Source organism: Beta vulgaris, chromosome 8 (assembly GCF_026745355.1).
Source record: "Beta vulgaris subsp. vulgaris cultivar EL10 chromosome 8, EL10.2, whole genome shotgun sequence".
NCBI lineage: Eukaryota > Viridiplantae > Streptophyta > Magnoliopsida > Caryophyllales > Amaranthaceae > Beta > Beta vulgaris.
Window position 1 is genome coordinate 36,263,882 of NC_079209.1, and position 27,839 is coordinate 36,291,720.

Below are 27,839 nucleotides of genomic sequence, written 5' to 3' on the forward strand. Positions count from 1 at the left end.
TAATCTAGAAATAAGTGAGTATAAAAATATTTGGGATTTTAACCACCAACTTATTTTACAAGTGTGCTCTAATTCTAAGGACATTTACATGTGAGCTGTTCTACATTGGAGAGAGAGGAGAGAAAGTACCATCAAATAAGCTAGAGGAGCTACCCCTATTATAGTTAATTGATTTTAGTATGTGTTTGGACTCAATAAATGGCCAACTCAGTATCTCCACCAAATCATCATAAGTTACCAGACAAGCTCAGTGGGTCTTACCTTGGAGTTTACCTAGCTCCAGGGTGTCTAAGGATGCACAAAAGGGGATGGAAAGGCTAATTGCCTGAAAAGAGAACATAGTCATTGATTCCAAGGCAAACCATCCCATCAATGTTGCATGTCTTGGAATTTGCAATACCATAAATATCACTAGTGTCATCAATGAACAGAGATTGAATTCTCACATAATAAATTAGAGCATCTCTCTCTACACTTTCACTTTTTACCTCAACTGACTTGAGCGTCGGAGGGACGATTCCGGAATAACCCCCGGGGTAGTCTAACTTTGTCTTTCAGGTTTTTCGGCGTATGATTAACTAATTCCGACGAACCTTCTTGTGGACCTACTCTTACTTAACACACATCAACAATTTGTAATTCTAGACATAAACAGTTTGGTGTCGCATGTGAGGAAGTTACAAAGTTGCTTCACCACCACTCAGTAAGATTTTCTTCGGTGTTACTTAACAATGGCCCCACCCAAGAACACTCGCTTCAAACCACAACAATCAGTACATGCTCAGAGGTCAGTGCAAACTCAGAGGTCAGTGCAAGCTCAGAGGTTCGAACAAGTACCTTCTCCCCCATCGGAGGACCGAGCGGGAACCTTCACCCCCTCCCCATCGGATCCACCATGCAGACTATAGACCCCGAAGAAGAACAATCCAATAAGAATCGGCCTACTCCCTCACAACAATTGCAACAAGCAGACCCCAACCCTTATTCGCAACAAACATCACTCTGATAGCCACTCAGCTCTAATAGACCTTGCAATGCAGCATAATGGACATGCTGGCAGCCTGGCAACCTTAAAACAACGGTGAGTTTAACCCTATCCTAAGGAGCAAGTCTTGGTACCCTCTATAAGGGAAGAACATAATCCCCGCTCTGTCAACGGTCAACCTAACCGACAAAAATATGGAGCGAGGGAACATAGCCAACTCGATCGACAGAGATCTAGGCAGGGCGAAGAAGAGCGCCACCCACCGAGAGGGAGATCCGCTCGGCACGGGGAAGAGGCCCATGTCTCTCAATCACCAAGAAGCGATGTCAGGCAAAAGGCCAATGACGACCGACATTTTCTCAACAAAAAGTGCCTCCGCAAGGGGTATGATCCAGACACATCCTCAACATAAAAGTTGCTCAAAGAGAAGGGTAGCTGATTTGGTCCAATCCAGACCCCCTTAGATAAATACTGACACTCTCAAATTCACGGTCCCATTCAGCCAGACAATCCTAGAGGCACCCAATCCAGGGAAAATCACAACACCCACTATCGAACCATTTGTGGGACTAACCGACCCGGATGATTTCTTGGCCACATACAAAGCCCAAATGAGCGTTCACACCAGCTGCGAGGCTACCTGGTGTCGCTTCTTCCCTACAACACTGAAGGGGCTCACTCTAAACTAGTTCTAGGAATTGCCTGCTAGAATCATAACTAACTTCTCGATACCAGAAGATCTGTTCATAAATCGTTTTGTTGTGCGAAAAAGGAAAATTAAAGAAGCCTTCACCTGATAGCAGCCAAACAAGAGAAGAATGAAAGTCTAGTCGACTACATAAAAAGGTTCAATGGAGAATCGCTAAAGGTCTCAGAACTTCAGGATGCGGTAGCATTCACCGCCCTGATGTTCGGACTTCAACCCGATCGGTTAAGATGGTCCTTAACAGGAAACGAAGTTAAAACCTTTTTCGAAGCAATGAGCAGGGCTCAAAGCTTCATCCAGGTGACATACATATGTCGCCACTTGGATGATGGAAGTAAGAAGAGAAAGAAAGAAATCACAAGAACTATCCGAAACAACGAAAAACGGGGGGGGGGGGGGGTCGGTCAGACAGATTCAACGACCATGGTAACGACCCCCGGTTCACCAAAAACAGAAGAGATATTTGCTTGTAAATAAAGGATAAGTTCATGCTTCCCCACCCACTCCCATCAGAATTTCATCCGCTTGGAGAGACAAGAACCAATGGCGTGAATACCACACGGAATGTGGGCACACCACTAAAGATTGCAGAGAGCTAAAGAAATCCCTCGATAACTTAGCACACCAAGGAAAGGTGAACCCCTACCTCAAACACATAAGTGAGGAAAAAGGCAAACAGAAGGTGGGTCAGTCGAATGGTGGGGATACAGAAGGGTTCATCGGGATCATAGCAGGTGGCTTCGCGTCGGGAGGCCTGATCGACCGATCCCGCAAAGCTCACCTATAGAGTCTCAAGCACCAGGTGCTTGACGTCCACCACCCCGACCCGACAGCCCTGTAATGACCTTTGGGGAATCTAGTCCGGCCCTCCACATACCACATGATGACCCTTTGGTGATCATATTAAAAGTGGCTAAAGGGTCAAGAGAGTGTGAGTAGATAGCTGATCGTCGGCCGACATAATCACCATGGAGTGCCCAAGAAGTTGAAGTACAGGGAGAAGGATGTCACCCCCCTGAATCAAACGCTCATAGGCTTCGAGGGATACTGTGTGCATCCAGTCGGATCTATCAAGCTACCCACTCGGATTGGGGAGAAAGGCAAGGGAAGAAGCCTATCGATTGACTTCTTGGTGGTGGACATCCCTCCAGCATACAATGTTATAATGAGGAGACCAACTCTAAACAAGGTCAAAGCTAGAATTTCCATCTATCATCTCCTCATGCAATTCGAAACTAATGAGGGTAGGATCGGAAAGATCAAGGGGTCAACAGTCTAAAAAACAAGGCCGACGTCCAAGAGGACTCGAAAAAGAGAAAGCAAGAGGAGAGTCAGCCAATAAATGGCCTTGGGGTATACATCACTAAGAACCCTAAACCAGACGAACACCCTCAGCCAACTGAAGTGATGAAGAAGTTGTCATTGATAAAGAGTCGGCTAGACACTGAGGGTAAGCAAAGCCATGGACCCTCAAATAAGAGAGGGAATCATTTAGGTACTCACCGAGTACAAAGATGTCTTTGCTTATATAGCCTCTCGGAAATGCTCGGACTTGACCTCTGAATCATGTGCCACGAACTTAAAATATCAAAGAGGGGTTCAAGCCGATTAAGCAAAAGCTGAGACCCCAGGGTCCCGAGAGCAATGCTACAGCAGCAGAGGTTAAAAAATTGCTTGAGGCAGGCTTCACACAAGAGTGTCAGTACTCGGAATAGTTGGCTAATGTAGTGCTGGTCAAAAAGTCGAGCAGGGAATGGAGGATGTGTGTGTATTTCACAGACTTAAACAAGGCCTGTCCGAAAGATAACCACCCTCTACCCAAGATTGGCAGGTTGGTCGATTCAACAGCTGGGCATGGTCTCTTAAGCTTCATGGATGCAAATGCGGGGTACAATCAAATCCTAATGGCTGAACATGACGAATTCCATACCGCCTTCGTCACAAACTAAGGGGTGTGTTGTTATAAGATGATGTTATTTGGACTAAAAAATGTAAGGGCTACATACCAACAAATAGTGAACAATATCTTCAACGACCATATGGGTCGGAATATTTAAGTGTATGTTGATGACATGATCGTCAAAAGTAAAGTCAGGGAGATCATCCCTCAGACTTAAGGGAAATCCTCGGAACATTGAGACGGTTTCACATGACGTTGAATCTGAAGAAGTGTGTATTCAGAAAGAGGGGTAGGAAGTGCCTCGGATTTCTGGTGGATGAAAGAGGAACCGAGGCCAGGCCAGACAAGCTCAAGGCAGTAATGGAGATGAAATCCCCTTGTAACATGCGAGAGGTGCAACGCCTAATCGGCTGCTTAGCAGCCCTCTAACGCTTTCTTTCCAGATCGACAGATAAAAGCCTTTATTTTTTCAAAGCTTTAAAAAAAAAAGAGTTCACTTGGGACAAAGAAGTTGAGTAAGCTTTCTCTTCCCTGAAAATGCACATATCAACCCTCCCCAAGTTAATCTGCCCTTGCCGAGAGAAACATTGTTCATCTACTTGGTCGTATCAAAATACGCACTGAGCGCCGTTTTAGTAGTTGAGAGAGAGGAAAAGCAGCACCCGAAATATTTCATAAGCCACGCCTTCCGAGGAGCGGAGGCTAAGTATAGTGAATTAACCCCTCATTCGAGTATACTTGGCCAGTAGGAGATCCCTCTCCTTTGCGGAGCCGCTTTCATACTTAGCCAAATAGGATTAAGTACTAATTAGCACCCATTTGAGCAACACAGGGCTCAATAGCCCCTCATCTGAGTGGCGTCCGACCTACTCTGCCAGTAGGAGATCCCCTATCCTTTGTCAAGCCGCTTTCACACTTAGCCAAATACGGCTAAGTACCAATTGGCACCATTCAGACAGGATGGGGTTCATTAGCCCTCATTCGAGTGGCGTTGGACCCACTCAGCCAGTAGGAGATCCCCTATCTTTTGCCTACCAGCTTTCATACTTAGCCAAACATGGCTAAGTACCAATTAATACCCAGTCAGACAACATGGGGCTCATTAGCCCCTCATCCGAGCGGCATCCGACCCACTTGCCCTGTTGAAGACCCAACAATGAAAGGTTAGTCGGCATAAGAAAAACTACCTAAGGTTCTTGTTCCGCCATTAGGTCGGACCGCGGTTCGCGATGATCCTACCTCCATGGCGTGGGGCTAATATTTTGGGCTCAATAAATGGCCAGCCCATTATCTCCTCCAAATCATCACAATTTACCAGATATGTGGTGTAGTGGGTCCCACTTGGAGCTGGCCTAGCTCCAAAGTGTGTAAGGATGCACAAAAGGGGTTGGAAAGGCTAATTACCTAAAAAGGCAACATAACCATTGATCACAAGGAAAACCCATCCCATCTGTGTTGCCTATATGGGAATCAATAATATTATAAATATCACCAGTATCATCAATGAACAGGTATTGAATTCTCATCTAACAAACTAGAGCATCTATTTTAACATTTCATCTCTCTACCTCAACTGACTTGAGCATTGATGCGTGGATGAGGTCCTTTAGGGATGAGTCCTAATTCTGTTAGGACATCTATGTAGTATCCTAGTTCTGTTAGGAGACTATGTAGTTTAATTGCTTTTTAATTGATTTAATTTAAGTGTTTTAGTGATGAAGGAATCCTATTATACTTAGGAGTCTGATTCCTTTGTCATTGAGTCTTATTAGGAGTCTTATTTTTATAATTATCTTTAAAGTAGGCGTGTGGAATAAGAATAGATAAGTTTAAGTTTGTTATTTATCTTTATCCTTTAAGATAAAGATAGATAAGTTTGTTAGTTATTATTTATCTTTATGCTTTAAGCTTTACTAGATAAGTTAGGAATCTTGTACTATATAACAAGATTTTCGGCCATACAAATAAAAATAGAGAGTTTTTTTTTAAAAGTTAAACGTGAGTTTACTATTGAATTTGGACGGATTTTTCAGATTTAATATTGTTTTTAGGGAGTGAACCTAAACTACAAGATCCTTGATTTAAACGAGTGAAGTTTAGATTAAGATTAGGTGAGTTGTTTAGTGAGTGAAGCTAAATCAAATCATCTAAAATCCTTCCTAATTCAAGTTTAAGGTGAGTGAAGCCCTAAAAGTGAATTAGAACCCTCAGTGGAGATTAACTGAGTGAAGGTTATTCGAAGCTAAGCAGATCTCGTTTGCGGAATCATATCAAGCATCGTAGGGGTGATCCCAGAAAAACCTTCGGGGTAGTCTAACTTTGTCTTTCAAGTTTCCGGCATACGACCAACTGATTCCGACAAACGTTCTTGGGGACCTGCTCCTACTCAGCACACATCAACAATCCGTAATTTTTAGACAAAAATAATATGGAACATCCTTTGACCTTGTATGTGGACTGAACTCTACTCCTCCTTATTGTGTTGCCCAAGCTCATTTTCAGTCTTATCAAATTTATCAATAAGAAGTGTTGGGGTGGTGGTGCACTGGTGGGGGTAGAGGGGGAGGAGGTGGCACCCTTGGGCATATCTTAACTTCATGAGTGATATCAAAGAGAAATACTCAAGATCCTCGAAAGAAATTAATAATGTTCATTGAAATATGGAAATTATAGTTCTAAGTAACTAGATCTACCTTTTCTCTTTCATAAGGTTTTAAGCTAAGCATGAAATTTTTGAAGACTAATCTTTCTTAATTAAAGTGTAATTGGATAATATCAATTAGGGGCAGAAAATTCCCTTAATAGTAGCAGTACTTTAGAATCCTTAGCTTAACTACAACAAACTACTCCTAAAATCAAGAAAACAAGATAAGAGTTTTTTCAAAACAAGGTTAACCTAAACGGGTTGGGAGACCCGAGAGCTCGAGTAGCTTAATAACCCGAGCGAGAAGCTTAAATTACATGAGTGAGAAGCTCACTGCGAAGCAGTGTAAAACCCAAAAATATACCCGAGTGGGTAAATTTAGTTGAGCGCTTGGGTGAACGAAGTAGCTTTATCAACTTATTTTTTCAAAACACCATATCTCTCCTTTTTTTTTATCGGAATTAGAATTATGATCAATCGCAGAAAATCTCTTACGATAAACTTACATGTCCAACTTGAATTGTGCAAAAATGTTTAGTGATGAGCTGAGAATTACATGTATTTGAAGTTGACCCATGTGCGTAAAACCTTCCAAAATGTCTTACTCCAACGCGATATTCGACACTTGGACATATCTTGGCTTCATCGCCATTGAAATAAAATTAAAATCATAATAATCAACATAATGAAAGTAAAGAGAGAAAATTAAGTAAATCTAGCTCCTAATAAAAAATCTTCAAACAATATAAATATGAAATTGAGAAGAGGAACGAGATATACTTAAGATCTTCAAAAATATATTAACAACGTTCTTCATTGAAATATGAAAATTATAGCTTAAAGTAACTAGATTTAGTTCTTCTCGCTCATTGGGTTCTAAGCTAAGCATGTAATTTTTGAAGACTAATCTTGCTTAATTCAAGTGTAAGTAAATATATATCAAATAGGGGAGTATAATCCCCCTAAACTTTAGAAACCTAAGCATAATTACAAGAAAACCCCATACAATTATAGACAAATAAATCTATCTCCATATTTTAGTACCCTAAGTGTAGATACAAAATGTGTCTCTCCATTGAATACATATGATGAAACATATTGTCGTCGTAAATTGGTACGGTCCAAAGGAAGAGCAATCAAACATCTAAGCCCAAAAGCATTTCGAAAATATAAAGTTTATTTATTAAATTCAAACCCAATTTTATAGACTCAATTAATTATTCCAGATAATTAACTGTATTTTTAGTATTTTAATATTGATTATTCTTGATAATTAATTTTTAAAGGATATTTCGATATCATATTTTTATTCCAAATAGTTGATTTTCAATTTCAAACAATTATAAAATTTAGAAGTTCAATTAGTATTTTTAATTTTTTATTTGGTAAGTAAAAAATTGTATTGATACTTTACTCCAAACAACCTATCTTCCCAAGGAAGGAAAAGAACACACTTGGGCAGCAATACCCCTATTACAAATTAGCTAACCAAGCCCTATCTCTGTGACTCCACTTTGTGGAATTACACATATTACTCCTGTGATTCACTATACATTTTATTTCTTTGTATATACAATCTACGTTATGCACTTTAAGTTGCCTTAAAGCATCATTTCTAGCCCTCCAAACTTGATTCACAACACCTGCCAGTACTGTATACATGACCTGCCTTCTCATCTTTGTTCCTGATTAACCTCTTCTAACCCACTAAATCCATTGTTGCAAGGACTTATTACTTGCTGCTATTCCAAACCACCTGAGCATCTTAGCCAAGAGTTGTTGCTAAACTCACACTCAAAAAACAGGTGTCTGTGAGTTTCAACAAGTTGATTAATGAAAAGATGATTATGAATAACGTGAAATTGTTAAGCCAAAGTTATAATAGAGTAATTACCGTAATACCGATACGACGATACATATAGCAACTCAAAGAGACGGATAATCAAATAGACCCAAGACTCCAAAGTTCTATGTTACTATGTTACTATCTTTTAAGATCTACAACTGAAACATAAACGATGAAAGTCGTTTAATCTAATGATGCTTCTATTATTGTTAACCGTGTAATAACATCATTGATGATCGATCCCTATCTCGTATAAAGAACCCGTAACACGAAAGATGAAAGACGATCAATCTTTTGATGGTTTTGATTAATGTCAAAGACAATCAATCTTATGATCATTTGATTTATGTGAACTTTAACTTAACGAAAGTCGATCAATCTAATCTAATGATGCTTCGATTATTGTGAATCGTGTAATAAAATCGAGCCTTGTTTTGTAAGATAAATAACTGTAATGTGGTTTTCCAAATATGGACCGTTTAATATGATTGCCTCCTATGTTACTATCTTTTAAGATCAACAACTGAAACATCAACGATCTTGATCCTTCACTGATATGAAGTGTATTAACTATGATCTACTTTGATAGTTTCAATGTTTCAGCCTCTACTCATATGATTATGTATCATCTTGATCACAGTTATCATCTTCATATTTGATTAACGTTGATCATGATTGTTACTTGTTCAGTTGTTTCATGAACGATGAAAGTCAAACAATGTTATAATTACGATGCTTTCATTAATGTCAACCTACTTCTTTAATTCTAACTCCTTTTGTTGCTATGTAGTGACTTAGTGAGAGTGAGTAAGTCACTAACTACCTAAATGTTTAAGTTCAATAGTTTATCGACTCTAATCAATAATCGGTATGGACTTATGCCTTAGCCCTTATGGTTGTTACTTGGATACTAATGCAATCATGAATAAGAATAACCCGATGGGTAATAACCAATAATATAATTATATAAATTATAAGTCTTAGTTTCGTAACTTTTTAAATTAGTAATATAAGTATCAATTTATCATCACAAAATTCACAATGACTCAATCACAATATCAATGTATATAATTGTTATAGCTTTCGACTTCGTAACTTTATATATATATATAGAAGTGAGTTCATATGAGAATGCATACTTACATGGGAAATGAGAATGAATTTTACACGCTATAACTCTTATGAATAAGTGATGTAACTCTAATGAAAAAGTGATGTAACTCCAAAAAAAGAATATTAGAAAAAAAAATTCAAAACGAATTTTTTTATTTGGGCTTAAATCTTTTTTAGGCGGGTATAACTCTAATGAGCCAGTGTTGTAACTCTAATCCAATCGTGTGGTCATGATTCATTCTCATTTCTCATGTAAGGAGCATTCTCATGTTATATATATATACGACCCAATTCCTATACAGAGCCCGATTCATTTCGACCCAATTTATTCCTAAACCCAAATTTCTTCCGACCCAAGTCATTCTGAAAGCCGTTTTCTTTCGACCCAAGTCATTCCAATACCGATTTCATCCGACCCAAGTCATTTCGATATCGATTTCTTCCGACCTAAGTCATTTCGAAAGCCTATTTCTTCCGACCCAAGTTATTCTGAAAGCCGATTTGGACCGACTTCACCTTATTCTATTCCGACCCAAATTCACCCAGCCCAGATACCGGCCGACCCAGTCCCAGCCGACCCAGTTATGAGAGCCTCCCACTTAGTTGAACCCGAGTTAAATCCACCCTACCCATACAGTTTCGACCCATGGCATACTCTCACCCAGATTATTCCGACCCGGGTTGGATCTACCCAAACCCATTCAGTGACCCAGATGGACACCACTACTTTTGCCTATAAATACACTCCATTTGATAACTTTATTAGTTAATTAAATTGTAGGACTATAAGTAGTGGAAGGGGTATTGCAACCTCGCGGTTCCTATTGGAGTAGTTACTGACTAGGCTTTGACTTCAGCGTGAGGTAATATCTAACTAATTATGTAAGGGCCAACTTATCCAACTTTCGGGCATTAAAATACGTTTAAGCCGTGGATGATTCTTTGAACGACTTTTCACAATTCTTTCCTACACTTCAATACTTTGAAACAACACTTTTCCTACGACTTCTACACATACTCTCAAATTAAACACTCAAACTCATATTCAAACACTCCAACTCAGATTTAAACATTTAAATACTCAAACACATTCATACCTTCGAATTTCTTATATCAACTTTCAAGATTTCTCATCATGAAGATCATTGCATAAGATCCAGGCGATAGAGGTATAATTCGCGAGGGTCAATTGCAATTTTATTCTTGTTTTACTAACAATCTACTTGTCTGATATATATCTTCAAAGATTTAATGCTATACTATATTCTTCTCTAATCTTTTCGTATATATGCAAGTTACATGATTTTCCTGTTATGCTTTCATCACCCCACATGTTATTATTGCTAATTAAGATCTAAAGAACTGTTCTAATATAAATAAAAAGATTTGAACAACCTACTAAGGTCCTTGTAATTTGATTGCTTAATAACATGTCACTTACAAAATAATTTTTTTATGTGTTCCATGAACCAACCTAGACTAATATTTTTATGGTGTATGAAAATATTATTTGGTTATTCTTCTGCATGAAAAAAATGATATTTAGTAGAGGACACCAATGGGCGTATGTGGGTCCTAATCGTGTTTGTATCCTCACCCAATAACTAAATCTATGGTTCACTGACTATCTACAAAGTAATGATACGAAAATATATATTGGATAAGTCTCTAAGTTGTGCCTACGATTTTCCGATTTCCAATTAGGTTTATAATTATTCCTTTAAAGACTTGTTGGTATCTTCAAAACATTTTCACTACAAAACCTTTACAAGAGGTAGTCAAATACGCCCTCATCCTGCGTAGGCGAAATAAAATCACGCCTATAATTTGAAGACTCCGCTGGCGTGGATTTAATTTTTTTTTTAAATGAGTGGGTGAAACTCGAAAATATAATTCATACTTGTTTTGTGGCTTAGAATAACATTACAGTTTTGCATATGCATGGCTATTGTTTCAGCCACCATAAGGACAATCTCCGTTGCCTCATTAGTGCATGTTCTATGTGTAAGGCCACCCTCGGTGGGGGGTTTTGTGCTTTGTCCTTCTGAAAGCTACTTGAGCGATAGGGTTGAATCCTAGTCATAAGCAAACCTACCTAACCATGGAATTGCTCTCTTGTTCATGACTTGAGAACTGGAGTGCGTCTTACACGTGGCCACCTTTTTAAGCAAAGGTACGGAGAATGGATCAATCTCTTAGTCATGGACCCTTTTCAGCCTTAACATAAACATGACCATAGTTTCAAACATAGAACTGAACTTTAAGTTCAGAACTTTTGCATCCATGCAATATCACATTTGCTTGATTACAATTTTTGCATGTAATTTACTTGTCAAATTTTCATTGTTATGCATTGCGTCTAAAATCGCGTCTAAACAAAAAAATATCTTCAAAATTGGCCAAACATCGCCTAAATATTCGAAAAAAAATGTCAGGGGAGTAGTGCACCAAACACTTAAGCTGCGGCTGGCGCATTGCTCTCACGCCAAACACACCGATGTGCGCCGCGCACAACAGTGTTGTGTGGCACATAGTCTGTGCATCTCATGTGTTTTATCGATTTAGTCGTGGTGATGGTCGATCCTATGTTCTTTCCGTCTGCATTCACGCAAACTCACCTAATTTAGAAAAAAAAAAATCTTTTCATGCATAAAATCTAATGTCAAGTCTATCCTAAAAGATGCATATAGAAAAGTGTCATGTTAGAGTTAGAGTTGTCATGCATGTCTACCTTCTCCATACTATCCAACTATTCTTCCCTATAAATCTTATATCCTCTTTTATTCTACCTTTTTCGAAAACATTTACTAATCACCTACCACCGATTCAATAAAAAATCTTTTCAAAAGAAATCCATCACCTTTTCTCAATAAAAAAGAAAAATCAGGGGTCCCTTTCAAAAACGAATTTCGTTCTAATCCTAGTATAGACACCTTCATTCAATACAATCCAATCCATTTGCATTCATTTTAGGCCCTTGTTCATTAGAGTCCATTTTGCATTCTTCTTAGGTTTGAGTCCATACATTCACTTGCATTATAATCCATCTTAGGCCCAATCTAAGTCTCATCTCAGTCATTCCAATTTGAGTCCAAACCTAGTCTTTCAAAGTCTAGCCCATGTGCATCTCCTAGTCTAAGTCAAACCTAACTATATGTTAATCCAGTCCAAACTTACATAAGTGGAAAAAATCCCATCTGATGCGGTCAAAATTGGGCTTACGAATGCGGTTTTGGTCTGCATCAGATGAGAACGCAGCAGCTTTGACAAATAATCTGATACGGTCCAAAACTGCATCAGAAAGTACAGATAGGGTTTTAAAAAAAACGACAACAACAACCTGCTATCAACAGCAACAACAGTACTAAAAAAACAACCAAAACCTAACCAAGACATTGAGACGAATTAATAGGACGAATTAATAAATAAACAAGGCGAATTTACAATAATTAAACATTAAAAAAAATTAAAATTCGAAAAAAACCAGATTTACAAACTAAATTAAAGAACAAATATTATACAAACAAAAAGAACTAGATTATACAAATTAAAAACAAATTTCGGTGATGTCTTCGATGATGCAAACAAAAACCAGATCTGAAGGACGACGGATGACGTGTGGTGAAGATGTCTTCGAACGAAGAGAATGATGAATTCGACGAGCATGTGATGAATTGGACGAGCACGACGATGAATTCGACGAGAACGACGACTAGAGGAGGTGTTCGTTGCTGCGGTGTTCGTTGCTGCGCCGTGGTTTGAATTCGACGAGAAGGAAGAGGAGGTGTTCGTTGCTGCTTTGGATTAACGATTAGGGTTGAGTGTTTGAGTGAGGAGAGAGAGAGAAGGGGTGCCGTGGTTTGAGAGAGAAGAGGGAGTGTCGTGGTTTGAGAGAGGAGAGGATAGGGGAGGGAGGAAGGAGGAAAGAGGAGGGAGGGAGGCGTAGGGGCGTGGGGCGTGGAGTGAGGACAGAGAAATGAGATATGGGAATTACGTTAGAAATGAGGTGGGTTAGGTTTAAGCAAGTGATATGGGATTTGGGCCGCGAATTCACTTCATGGACATATTTTCTGACGCGATTTAAGAACCGCATCAGATTTTTTAAAAACTGCAACGGTTTTTTTAATCTGATGCGATTTTTTGAGGACCGCATCAGATTTTTTTGCCAACTTTCCCTCTTATTTTTTGGTTGCTTTTTTCGGATGCGGTTTTTCTGTTACTAAGTGATATATAAGGTTTTTTCCACTAGTGTAGGTCCATTTAGGGCCAATTCATATCATAGGTCTAGTTTGCATCTCCATGTAGGCCCTAGTCAGGTCCAACGCCTCCCTAAGTCCATAATAGCCTAGTCCTTGAATTTAGCAAACCTACTCCTTCCTAAGTCCATAATAGCCCAAATCCCTTAAGTCTAGCGCATCTGGTGCTTCCATAGATCCATAACTACCCAAATCCTCCACTTTAGCGAAGCTACTCATCCTTGTAACACCATAAAGACCACCCCTAAGTCTAACGAACCTAGCATTCCATAAATCCATATAGGCAAATTTTTGAGTCTAGCTTGCTTAGACTAATGTAAGTTTAAAAGTCTAGTTGTATAGCCTGCTTGCTCACTCATTAGTTTAGAGTCTAGTTGCTTAGACTGCTTGCTTCAAGTTAGGAGTCTAGTCTCCCTTATTGTCCGTCCTTCCTTAAAGTCTAGCCTACTTACTCATCCGTACGTTCAAAGTCTAGTCTCTCCTATCATCACCAAATCCCAGTCATGAAGTCTAGTCTGCTTGCATAGTCCAGTCTAGTCCAATCCATATTTGTATTTGCATATATTTAGGCCCATGTGTACATCATGTTCAAGTCCGTACTATAAAACCAAATATGTTTCTAATCCTCCATTTCCGTTTCTCAAATCATTTGTCATTTGCCATTTCCCATTTTCATTTCCCATTTTTCATTTCTCATTTTTATTTCTAGTTTTGAAAATCATTTCTTAAAATTTACAAGCAAGATCCACTCGATTTTTTTCATGACTGGTTCAGAGATTATAACTTAGGATCCCCCTTATGGAGGAACAAAAAGTTGAGCTTACTCTAAAGCTCATCAATCGTATAATCACCACCCTGACTTCATTTAGATTCATGGAGACTATTTTTGACCACCTTAATAATAGAGGCGTGATCTACAAGATTACTCCAAAACCTAAACACCTTAAAAAAATTCATTAGGTGCAACCTATATTTTTACTACGAATCCAATGAAGTAATGAATATCTAACATCTAGTGTCATATACCTCAAATGCAGCGCAAAATATAGTCGACGACGATAAACTTCTCAAACTTCCTACGACAAGAATCAACATCACCAGCAGCTCCTTAGGCAGTGCATCAACAATTCAATAGACTGAGTCTTTTATTTCTGGTTTTCTAGGATGAATCACAGAGTCCTTACCCTAAGTCGTTTTTGTTTTTTCCCATCGAGTCTATGTAACTATAGGGCTTCATCTATTATAGCCTCCACTTTCATTTCATTTCATTTTTATTTTTATTTTCATTGGCCTTTCACCATCATTTATGCTTCGAGTTCGATGATGAAACTCAAATCAAGTTGTTCTAATGACTTTGACTTTTTTTTTAAAAAAATGTACATACTTTGGATTAAGAGTTATTTCCCCTCTTCTTTCCATCATTCAAAAAAAGCCACCACCTTCAATAAACCATCCTCATATATGCAACTCAGAATAAAAAAAACATTAAGCCATCATCCACCCCTTAAGCCATCATTCTCCATGATCTTTAACCAAAACCCCCTTTCAAAATCAAAGCTCATCCACAAATAACATTCAAACCATCCACTACCTTAAAACGAAATCTTTTGTGCAAGCCTCAATACATAAAAAAAAAGTCAATGCTAAGCAAAAGTAAAAAAAAGTGAAAAATTCAAAGTGGGAAAAAAAGCAAAAGGAAAAGAAAAGGCACATGATAAAAAGAAAAACCGCAAAAAGAAAAAAAATAGAGGCCAAAGGCAAAGAAAGAAAAAGTTAAGTTAGAGGGCTTATACACAAGTTCTACCCCTCATTCAAATACTTCAAACAATCAAAACCTTAACCCATATAATCCAAATCCATGATTCTACCTCAGGCCAACCAATTGAACCTTCACCTCAAGCCTTAAATTATTCAACCTTTCATCAACCCTAATTCCTTTTAAAGGTATGTCTAAACTCGCTAGGTTGAAAACGAGAAAAGGCGGCCTAGCAAAAGTTAGGGTACAAAAAAAAGCAATCAAATCCAAAACTACGGATAGGTTGATTCCGCAAGGATACATAGGAATCCTCATCTCGAGGTCCGACCGCTTCAATAAAGAAAAAATTAATGATTTAATTTTATAGAGTTTAGAAGCATATTCTTTTTAGATCCAGATATAGCTTGAGTCTAAACCTAGCCTCGTCAAAGCCTTTTCCCACCTACATTGATTTAAGTCACAGATTTAAACATTTTGGGGTTGTTTGACAATCATCTGTTGGCTGTTGGTTTTTGCCTAGTTTAGTTAGCTTATTTGACTGGCTGGAAGCATTGGCTATATGTATTGGCTTTTTAAGCCAGCAATTGCAAAAGTGTTTGGCAAAATTAATTGTGGCCGTTGGCTGTTTATTAGAGAGTTTGTGGGCCAATAAGCCAAAAGCCAATTCAAAAAGCTGCTCCAGGCAGCTTTTCATTTTGGCTTAAAAGCCAGCTTTTCAGCCAACCAAAAAGCCAATAACCAAACACCTTTTTTAGCTGTTTGACCAAATTGAAAAGCCAAAAGCCAATGGAAAAACCATTTGCCAAACATGGCCTTTATTTTTCAATCCAAATTCTCTTTATCCTTGAAGGACTCTCCGACAGTTCCATGATCTCTAACAATATCTGACTTTGCCTGTATGAACTCCCAAAGGAGAATCCTTTGTTAAAAACTCTGAATGCTCAATACAAATCAAGTACATTTCAATCGAGGCTCATAGTGTGTAATTCAAGTAAAGATTACCCAAAGTGGGGGATTCTTATATATGTGGTGGTTCCTCCAAATCAAGTCCGGAAAGTTATAATTTGCAGATCTCACTTGCAGACCCTGACGTTTCCTAAAACAGTTGTAATACTCCGTATTTTTGGGAATTATTCTTTTATAAATAAGAAAATATAAAGAATAAAGCGAAAAGCATTTTAATATTATTTACAAAAAAAATACATTTTGGGTAAGCCTACAGTTATAACTTAAATATACAACCTACTTTTTATACCTAATTATATTTATATTATGATTTGGTTTTGTTTTATTTTCGAAATAAATAAAATAAGAGATAGGAGTTTGATTTGGGAACAAATCCTATTAAACTTACGCTTACCATCCTATAAATAGGAGAGAAGATGGAAAAAAAATAAAAAAATAAACAAAACCCTAAACATCAAATAAGCGTGTGTTTTTCCTAAGGCATTTTCTCTCTCCTTTCCTCTTCTCTCATCTCCCGCACTACTCTTGAACCTCTTTGTTGGGTTTCTTGGCCGGTAATTCGCGGCCTCCTTTGTCGCTCTCAGCTGCTGTTGAAGATTCGCACCTGCTCGTCGGAAGTCGCGGGGTTGGCGCTACACATCAGTCGTGGGTCGAATGTCAAGGGTTTTTGCGAGTGGTGTCGCACAGATGATAGAGTTCGTGGTGAGGGTTGTGAGAGTGGTGTCGCGCAGAGGCCGGAGTTTGTGGTTGGGTTCGTTATGCGAGTGGTATCGCGCAGAGGCTGGAGTTCGTGGCTGGGTTCGTTCGCGTGGGTTCATGTTTAGTGGCTCGAGCGTGAAGGTTGAGTGAGGTGCCCGTCGAGGTTCGCGAGTAGTTGGGTGTCGCGCAGGTCAGGGCGGTGGTCATCGGAGTTCGCGCGACGTTGCCGGGGGTTTATCGCCGGTGAGTCGATCCGGTAACCTATACTTCTAAAAAGAAAAAAAAATTCCTTCTCTTTCCTACTTAATTTAATTGGATAATCTAATTTTGTAATTCTAATGTAATTTGATTAAGTTTTAATTCGATTATGATTGTAATTATAAGTAACTTATAAAATAAGTAAAGGAAATCAGATTTATAATTATAGTTGTAGTTCTTATGATAATTTTATTGTCCAAATCTGATTTTTATAAGACTTGTACATATTGGGTTAAGTTTTGGTTATTATGAATAAGTATAATATAAGCTAACTAAAATCAGATTTGTAAACATATTATTTAGCTCCCAAAGACGTTAGTTTTACTAAAGTTTATGAAAAAGGAAGTTTGAACAACAAGATTGATTATTTTTATATTTCGAAACACTAAGTTTTACATAGTTGGTTAAGCTAATTTTTATTTTAATAATATCAAAGACTTAGGACTGAAATATTTTATTACTCGATTAAGTCCCAATTTCATAAGCGGAGCATTTAAATAGTTAGCAAAGATTCGTCGTTACAAGCTACGTACGCGTACTAGTTTAGTTCGATATGTTAGTATCATGTTCGATTATGAATTATTTCATTGGAATCTAGAATCATGATAGGGAACAATTGTATGATTATGATTGATGAGATTGTTTGGTAGAATGAAATCGATTGGAAATTTGTATGTATTTACTGGTTGTATGACTTGTGAATTGGATTGCATTATTATTGGAATGTGAAATTCTATTGTATCACAAGCATGAAATGTATTGGATTGAAATTCTTTGATTTATTGTGTAGCAAGGATGTTAGAAGAGCTAAAGAATTGAGCAATGTATCTAAGAAAGAACATTATATGATTACATGTTTAATATTATGTGAGTGGATAACACTAAGAAAGGATATTTGGAGATAAACTTGTAGTCGAAATCCCTAGCTACAAGTACTGAACAATGGAGGGAGTGTGAGACTTGTTCTACACTCCTACGCATGGCTACCCTGATGACAGTATTGTCCTTATAGATTCTGATAACTCAAGTAGGCGAAAGGTTCCGTACGATCTTGGGGGTATGCATACTAAGGTGATGAATGTGGGACAGAACGAAACCGTATTTGCATTTCATCTAATAGACCAAGTTGTTTATTAAGGATTAAGTAGTCCGTATGATTCTAGTAATATGATGGTGCTCGTTCGCGGCCAACTAATTATAAAAGTAATAAATGTAATACTTTCGTACTATCATGTCTAGGAATGATTCTTATTGTTTTGATTATGCTTAGTATATTATTTCAATGCTTTAAGTACGCACTCAACGTAATTGATTGTTTGTTATTTGTGTTTGTTTGTTGACCTGTGATGAACTATTGATGCTTCAATGGGGAGCAAATTAGGTATGCTGGTATTGCTGCATGAGGATGGGCATACGGGGGATATTCTCTGGTTTCTAAACTTTTAAATATTTTGGTTGAACTTATTGAACTATTATATTTTACTTAGTTTGTGGTTTGAATAATAAGGGGATGATTTCCGAGTTGTAGTTAACATATTATTTCCGCTGTAGTTTAGTTTTTGTAATAATGCTTTAAGTTAATGTTTTCATTCCAATAAGCCTTGCGTTTCACCGTAGCAGTAACACCCCCAAAGTCGATGCGACGTAGTTTAGATATATATATGGATTTTGGGGGTGTTACCACAATTTTTGAAAGCTTTCAATCTATTTCTGATCATTCCGTCTCTTTACATATCCAGATCTCCTTACATTGCAAAACTCTAACCTTGCATTACATTTGATACCTCTTAATCTTGCATAACCTTGACCTTGCAAAACATTACATCATTCTCATCCTTGCATAACCCCGACCTGCATGATAGTTCATCTTCCTTAGCTTTGCATAATCTTCATCCTTGCATAGCATCTCATGCATCCTTAGAGAGTTTGAGTTTACATCTTTGCATGATTATATGCCTTATCTAAGTTGTTTGCACCTATCTGCTAATATCTTCTTCAGCAGGTAATCAAATTGATTGTAGTTATTATCCTGCATACTAACATTGTTTTGCAGAAACCGGCGGCGACTTATAGCTCAGTTCTAAACTGCAGAGCGTTTAGAATCGTTCTCTGTCCCAACACAGTATACTTTGACTATCGTTTTCCTGAACCTTAGTCAAAAGTAAGGGTTTATGTAGATACAAAATTATGTTTTCCCCATTGAGTACCCAATAATGAAATATACCGTCGTCCTAATTGGTCAAAGGAAGAGCAATCAAACGAACTGAGCCCAAAAGCATTTAGAAAATATAAAGTATATTTATTAAATCCAAGGCCAATTTTAAGACCCAATTTATTGTTCTTGATAAGTAATTGTATTTTTAATATTCTAATATTAATTATTATTGATAATTAATTTTTATAGGATATTTCAAAAATTAGATTTTTATTCCTAATTTAAAGATAGTTGATTTCGGATTTCGAATGATAGATATCAAATGATAAAAAAGAATCTTAAAACAATAAAAACCGGATAAGTACGTGCGGCGCAAAGCTTTGTGTCTGGCTCACAACTATTTGTGCGTCAGGGTCACAATTGTGTGTCAAGTGCAAAGCCGTGCGCCTAGCGCACTGTTTTATTTTATTTTTACGATTCATTTTCTGTTTCCGTTGCCTATAAATACCTGGTTTCTTCAAACGAATTTTTATAATGCTTTCTTACGCTTTAATACTTCGGAACAACACTTTTCTAAGACTTCCACATATACTATCAAACACTCAATTAAACTGACTCTCAAAATTAGATTTACACATTCAAATACATTCAAACATATTCATACCTTCAAATTTCTTATTTCAATCTTCAAGATCGCTCATACTGAAGATCGTTAGATAAGACCCAGTCGACATATGTATAATTTCTGAGGGTCAATTTCAATTCAATTCTTGTTTTAATCTACTTGTCATGATTTAGATTTTCAGAGAATTAATGCTATACTGTACATTCATCCCTAATCTCTATTCTTTTTATATTATATAAGTTTCGTATATATGCATGTTACATGATTGTCCTGTTATGCTTGCATCAACCCACATGTTATAATTGTTAGTCAATATCTAAAGAACTGTTATAATATCAAATTAAATAATTTGAACATCTTGCTAGGATCGCTATAATTTGATTGTTAAATAACATGTCACTTAAAAAAATTGTCTTTTATGTGTTTCATGAACCAACCAAGTCTAATATTTTTAGGGTGTAGGAAAATAGTATTTGGTTATTCTTCTGCATATATAGGCAGCTGTTGTTTCTCCGATACCCGCAGTCTTTGAATAAGTAGTTGCTGAATCGACATTTAGTAGAGGATATCAATGGGCGAATGTGGTTCCTAACCTTATTCATACCCTTACCTGAACTCAATATATGGTTCCTTTACCATTTATGGAGTCATGACGGGGAAATATACATTGGATAAGTCACTAAATTGTCCCTATATATGATTTTCTAATATCCAATTAGATTTATGAGTCTTCCTTCAATGATTTGTTGGCGACTTCAAAACATTTTCAATACAAAACTTTACAACGAGGTAGTCAAATATGGCTCATCCCGCGTAGGCGAAATAAAAAAACGCCTACACTATGGTAAATACTATATTCGCTCTAATTGGTCCGGATGGAAGAAAGAATAAAAAAGGAGCCTAAAATTAACCTTTTGAAGTCCACTCCATATTTTCAACCCATCTTATAAGCCCACTTTCAGAAACCGTTTCAAAATACTTTTATAAGACCATCTTCGAAAACATTTTAAAAAATAGTTTTATCAAAGCGCATTTTCTAAAATCATTTTTCTAACCTAATTTAGTTAATAGAGTTGATTAATTATATTAGTTAATTTGCATTGATTATCTAAATTTTTTTCAAAATATCTTTTATAAATATCATTTGTAAAAGTTCATCTTTTATCTAAAATCTTTTCAATAATAAATCTGTTAATTAGCCACCTATCACTTATTAGATATGTAACACTATATCATATATACTTACACTCATTAATCTCCACCAACTAATTGTATCTTACCCAAAAAAAAAAATTCATACTTCTTCCTACTTTAATCTCACGCCTAACATTAGTCCTCTCTCACATTACATTAATCATTTAACATCATCATCATAAATCAAATACAAAAAAATCATTTACCACCATAATCTCCTAAGCATCTAGTACTCCACGCAGCCTCAATACACTAAATACATCTTCTATTCTCTCAGCCAACAAAATCACCATAAGCACCTTTAGCCTCCTAATAGTCATTTCCAATCACCACCGAATCATCATCACTACCTTTCAATCTTCTAGGGCTACATTACATGATCATAATGTTCATATCATGAAAACCTTAGCATTGACATCATACTTAAAGACCGAAACCTTTTTACAGCACAAAAGCAAACAAACCTCGCGTATTCCACGCAATTGTCATTCCAAAACATAAATATTTTTTAAGGGTTATCCAAACATTCGATCCAAGATCCGTGCAAATAAACGAACATAAAGGTATTAATTTATGATTGATGTGTAATAAATTTAACTCTTTTTTTATTGTTTTTTATTGAATTTACTAACTATCTATTCATGATGTAGACTGTTAATGCAATCTTATAATTTTAAATCTTTATGTATTATACAAACTCCTTGCACATATTTCTTTTCATAATTTTTTCATGTACATTATTTTTTTATGCTCGATTGCAATATATTTCCGCGTTGTATATTATTGCTAACAAGACCTAAATAAGTGTTCAAATGACTAAATCATTTAACTTTGACAACCTACTAGATTCCTTGTAATTTAATTGTTTAATTTAAGTGGTCATATAAAAATTAGATACTTGATATTGAAAAACCTAGTTAGCATTATTGTGTTTTTCAAGGTTGCAATCAATTAACCTTTTGAATGTGTAGCAATTTCATGTGTCATTAAATTGATTAGTAAGGATACTCACTGTAATTCTAAATCTTTTTTATTTTTGATTTATTAGTTTTTTCCTGAAAATTGATTGGGGACTCTGTTCTTACAAAAATGATATTGTGTAGGTCACATGATTTTTATGCCTATAATTTGGCGACTCTGCTGGGAATTTTGTTTTTTACATATTAGTTATTATCTTTAAAAATTAAATGTTTCAAAGGAAATTTACTCTCTGAAACTTGAAACAATTCAATGACATTACTATTACTATTACCATTACCATTACCATTACCATTACCATTACCATTACCATTACCATTACCATTACCATTACCATTACCATTACCATTACCATTACCATTACCATTACTATTACTATTACTATTACTATTACTATTACTATCCTTCAGAGCCACTATAAGGTTATTGTCCTTCCCTCACTAGAACATGTTCTATGTGTGAGACCACTGGGTTTATGTTTTATCCTTCCAAAAAGTTTATAGAGCCATAGTCATAGATCTTACTCATAAGCAAAGCCATCCAACCATAACGTTGCTATCTTTTTATTGACGACAGACCGAAGTGCATCTTACTTGAGATCAAGCTCTTAATGGCCCATTTTCAACCTAACCCCAGAACTGACCATAGTTTTCAAATGTAAATCAGATCTTGACTTTAGGTTGAAATCGCATTTTATTTCTTGCCTATTTGACATTTTTTATTGCATGTTTTCTATGTTTAATATGTATTTCCCTCATGTTCCTCTCGAAGTATGCTACAAGACGTTGAAAGATGACCTGTAAACTGTCAAACCTCAAAAAACTCATCATAGACATCATGTGCCAAACACAAGAAGCTTGCATGACACGCCTTATCGTGCCTCTGGTACAAGGTGTTTGCATGGCACATAAATGTCTTGTGTGTGGCGCAAGTTTCTCGCGTGTCACACAAGTATCTTACGTGTGGCTAATGTCTTGTTTATTGCTTTATTTTTTCAAATATTTTAGTTGGTGTTATAGTCGTTTTTGAGTTAGTTTAGGCTAGTCTATTAGCTATTTTCTTAAGTTGTGCAATTTTCCTCCTTGTATGGACTTTCTTTCGGTGCTTTGTTTCGTTTCAGGGCATAGGAGTACGTTTTCAGGGCACTTGCACAAGGTCAAATAGGAAGGTCAAGGAAGCATGAAGGAAGCATTACCGAGTTCATGACAAGAAGTTTTGGAAGGATTTTTTGCACAAGGGTCAACTTAAAATAGACATAACTTTTAGCACATGCAATATTTTTGGTGATTCAAGTTGTATATGAATTTTTGGCTCGACAACTTCCCAACGAGTTTTCCGATGAAAAACGAGCAAGATATGACCGTTTAAGAATGAACTAACGAAACAAACCAAGTTACCTGAGCGCCCGGGTCAACCAACCCTCTTGGGTTGATTTGTGAAAAAAAAATGAAATTTCAGTTGTGTTGATCTAACCTGCCCGGGTATTCTCCAACCCGTCCAGGTCAGTTTATATTCTGGAAATCTTTATTTCTAATTCATCTTTCTATACGGGGGTTTATTTGCGATTATACTTAGCTTATTTTAGTACTATATAAGACAAGTTTATGTAATTTTAGTTTAAGCTAATTTATATTTAAATTAAGTGAGATTTTATTTGGTTTATTAAAATTCTTAGAGCCCTAGGAGAGAGAAAATTGATCCTTGAAGCTTTTGAACTCCATTTTCAGATTTATACAAGATTAAAAGTTAATAATTTCTAATTTATTTCATTTATCTTTCTCTAATCTTGATTGGTTTATATTTTGCTTGATTAGATCTTATTTTTATTATTTTATTATTTTCCTTTTCTCTACCCTCCATTATTTTGGTGATTAAGTCATTTCAATCTTTAATTTGCTTTGTTGCTATGATTTGTGAGTAGTCTGCTACTAGGGGGAGGGATGTATTCATTTGTTCCTTTGATCCTAAATCTAAGTTAGCAGGCTAATATTTGGGGTTTAGCTTCTTTGGTTTGGTTTGGTTTGTTGGATGATTGGTCACCACTTGACTTGCATATTTCGAATCCCTAGTAAAGGATCGAGAAATGAAGTTAGGGATAGAGTAAACTTGATTGCTAGACTAGGATTTCCATGAGAAATACAGATTTTCTAGTTTCGGGAAGTTGATTTATGATATTGTTTCTTGATTTGCTAGATTATTTGCTCTTGTCATGAGAATAGGTCATGAGTGACTAATTATGCTCCTCTAATTAGGTCGAGAGAGTAATTAAAGAACCTAATTGTATGATATGCCCTTGTGATTCCCCCATATATTTTCTCCTTAACTTTGATGTTGGATTTTTGGATCATTTGTTGGTGACCCTCCCTAATCCCCTAGTTTCTTTATCTTTGATTTATCTCCCTTATTTGTTTTTCTCATTTAAGTTATAAATTTTTTTAGTTACCTTAGACTTTAGACCTAGTTACTAATCCTTTTCAACTTCATCCACATCTCCTATCTCCGGAATTAAAATTGTTGATAATTACGGGTCATTGTATTGTTTTGTTTTCCTATTATCTTAACATATCTCATAGCGCCAAATAAGCATGATAAAAACTGACCAACCCGAGAACCCAACACAAACGTAACCCCAAATAAGCGGGTTCAAATTGAAGTTTTCGACCCGTTTAACTAAATGGCTTCGACATGTATTCGATATGAAAATTAAATGGGTTATGTTTGCATTGAAAAATTCAACTCGAAAATTATCTGATTAATTAATGGGGTCAAATTAAGGCAGGGGAAACAGATTGAATGCTTTTTCTAGGTCAAGTTCAATGGAAGTATGCATAAAAATGAAAACGCCTAAAAATGATTGTTTGGTTTATTCCCCAGCTGTAGCTCAACCCTCCCCTCTTTGTATCTTTCTATCTCCATTGTATTTGTTCAACTCTGCTCACAAATTTGATGTCTCATTTGTTTTCAATAGAAATCCAAAAAATTGAGTATATATCAATACAAAATCAGTGATCTTGATCTTGTAAAGTCATACAAAAAAAGAGAGAGAAGGAGAAAGAGAAATGGTGAAGAAGAAACTCATAGATTAGCGAAATTCATATAATTGAAAATGGAAGCCATTTTTGCAGATTCAAGTACTAAACAAATAGAATAAGAGATATGAAGGCTATATAAAAGGACTCAATAATCAGTTATTGATAATAGTTCCTGGAGCTCAATGCCCCAAATTAATTATACTTTCTTTCTTATATAATTCTCACCATAGAAAACATGCCCACCTACTCTTGGAACTTTGAAGAAATTTTTTAAAATCAGGCTAAATGGTTTTGGTATTAGGTCAACCCGTTCATAAACAGGTCAAGTTCGGGCTGGAATTTTTAACCTATTTAGGTAAACGGGTTGGGTTCAGATTTGGGGTGCTAACCCGATTATATAAACAAGTCCACTTGATTGCCAGCTCTAGCGCCAAAGACGGTGAGTCTCAAATGCCTTCTCCATGACATGTAAAGTCAAGATGGAGACCGAAGAAGCGAAAACCTTCGACGAAACGGGTCGTAGCTGCCGATAATAGTAGGAGTCTATTGTGTTCTAGTGGATTTGATAGATTATTGTGGAGAAATAGGAAACCATCTAGAAGATCGGTCAAGAAAAGGACCGAGTATAAGATTTATTTATATTTTCTATAAAGTTATTATCCTAGTCAACTATAGTGATTAGTAAGTCACTATAAATAGAGAAAGATTAACTCTTGTAATGATTGATTTAGTTGAGCTGAGTAATTAATTTCTATCTCTTGTTTTCTTCCTCAATAAATCTTACTGTAATCTCTCTATGAATCTGAATATGATACCGTGATTACAATATCTACATGGTATCAGAGCGAGGATCTCTTTACGAGATTGAAATTTCTTTTGATATTTTTAGTGATTGAAAAAAATTCTGAAATTGTGCGATTTGTTGCGACAAAACTGAAATTGCGGATTTTCTTGATTTTTTCTGAAATTTCGTTGATCTGATTGTTTGCGATCTTGTTATCTTGCAATTCAATCAAAATCTTGAAGAACTATAGCTCAAAATTCCGAGGTTTCAGCTAATAAGGAAAATGGAGGAAACACTAATGGCAGAGGTAATGCTAATGGAGGAAATGTAGATAATATTGATCCTCTATTCATAGCTATGTTTGATAGTCCTACTGCATCTTTAGTTACTTCTATTTTTACTGGAAGTAATTTTGCAAGATGGAGCAGAAATGTTTGTCGTGCTTTAATTGCGAAAAATAAGGAAGGATTCATTAATGGAACCTTACTTATGCCTAATGAAATGAATAAGGATTTTTAGAAATGGAAAAGAGCTGATTATATGGTGATGAGTTGGATCTTGAGTTATATGAATTCTGAATTAGCTGATGCTTTTGGTTATATGGAGAATTCTATGGAATTATGGAGTGAGTTACAAGAGAGATTTGGTCAATCTAAGGGACCTTTGATATATCAATTGAAGAAAGAAATTGATGGTTTAAAACAAGAAAACATGACTATTGATGCATATTATGGCAAAATCACGAGATTGTGGGATGAATTGCAAAGTTTAAAGATGATGCTGGTTTGTAGTTGTGGTGCTTTGTACTTGCAATTTCTTGAAGAAATTACAAGATCTTGAAGCAGAATATGGATTGATGCAATTTCTTCTTGGTCTAAATAGTAGTTTTGACACTACTATTACTAATGTTCTTTCTATGGATCCACTTCCTTCTATAAATCATGTGTTCTCAATTGCTCAATAAATTAAGAAACAAAAGGAGGTTAGTGCTAGCGGTGTAGATATTGGTGCTGAAAGTAGTGCAATGGATTCACAAAGATTTTAGAGAGTACAAACACAACAGAAACCATATTTTTCTAATCTACCTAAAAGAGATTGGAAAAAGGAGAAAATGGAGAAATTTTGTGATCATTGCAAAAATAAAGGACATCTATTAGACCAATGCTTCAAGTTGATTGGTTATCCTGAGTGGTATAACACCATTAAGGCAGGAAAGAAAGGTGGAATGCCACATAACAACAATTATAACAGAATTGAAGCAAATGCTCATACTGAATATGAGGAGATACCTCTTGATTTCACTCTTGGAGCTGGCACTTCTTCACATGCTGCTAATGCTGCTGAATATATCAATTTTGATTTGGTTGCTTCTATTCGTCAACAAGTAATGCGTGCTATGTAAGGCAAGCAACAGTCTGATGATAATAATGGAGCTGGATCTACTAGCTTTGTTAGTTTTGCAGGTCTTGACTTGCTATCTTTTTTATGTTATGTGATTAAATAACATGATAATGATAGTTGGATCATTGACTCTAGTGCTTGTGATCACATGATATTTGATGAGTCATTCTTAACTGATAAAAGAAAGTTGCATGCAGCCATCAAAGTATGATTACCTAATTGAAGTCATAAGTTGGTGAAAATAACTGAAAAAGTTATTTTGAGTAGGGATTTAGTCCTACATGATGTGCTCTTGGTAGAAGGATTTAAATACAATCTGATGTCCATAGGAAAACTGGTGAAAACATCTGATATTGCAGTAATATTTATAAGTGATGGTTGTCTATTTCAGGCCCATTCTAGTAAGGATGTCATTGTTGTTAGGAAGAAGTATAATGGTTTGTATTTTTTCAATGTCAATTTTCTGAAGCATATCAAGAGCCTGAGGTATATAGTAATAAAAAAATCTTGTAATGTTGATGTAACTGAGTTGGTGGTTGAT

The 27,839-nt window shown here is 36.3% G+C and overlaps 1 protein-coding gene across 1 annotated transcript; it reads left to right on the plus strand.

Moving 5' to 3' along the window:
* Positions 1-731: 731 nt before the first annotated feature.
* LOC104901485 (uncharacterized) lies at positions 732-26,737 on the plus strand. The gene is made up of 3 exons (XM_010689075.1): positions 732-805; positions 26,140-26,329; positions 26,417-26,737. The coding sequence occupies exons 1-3, from the start codon at positions 732-734 to the stop codon at positions 26,735-26,737; spliced, it is 585 nt and encodes a 194-aa protein (XP_010687377.1).
* The last annotated feature ends 1,102 nt before the right edge of the window (positions 26,738-27,839 follow it).

Coding starts and splice junctions, on each gene's coding strand:
- LOC104901485 (XM_010689075.1), top strand. CDS start 732: ATGGCCCCACCCAAGAACACTCGCTTCAAACCACAACAATCAGTACAT. Junction 806..26,139: donor AGGTCAGTGCAAACTCAGAG/GTCAGTGCAAGC, acceptor AAAATCTTGAAG/AACTATAGCTCAAAATTCCG. Junction 26,330..26,416: donor TTGCAAGATGGAGCAGAAAT/GTTTGTCGTGCT, acceptor AAGGATTTTTAG/AAATGGAAAAGAGCTGATTA.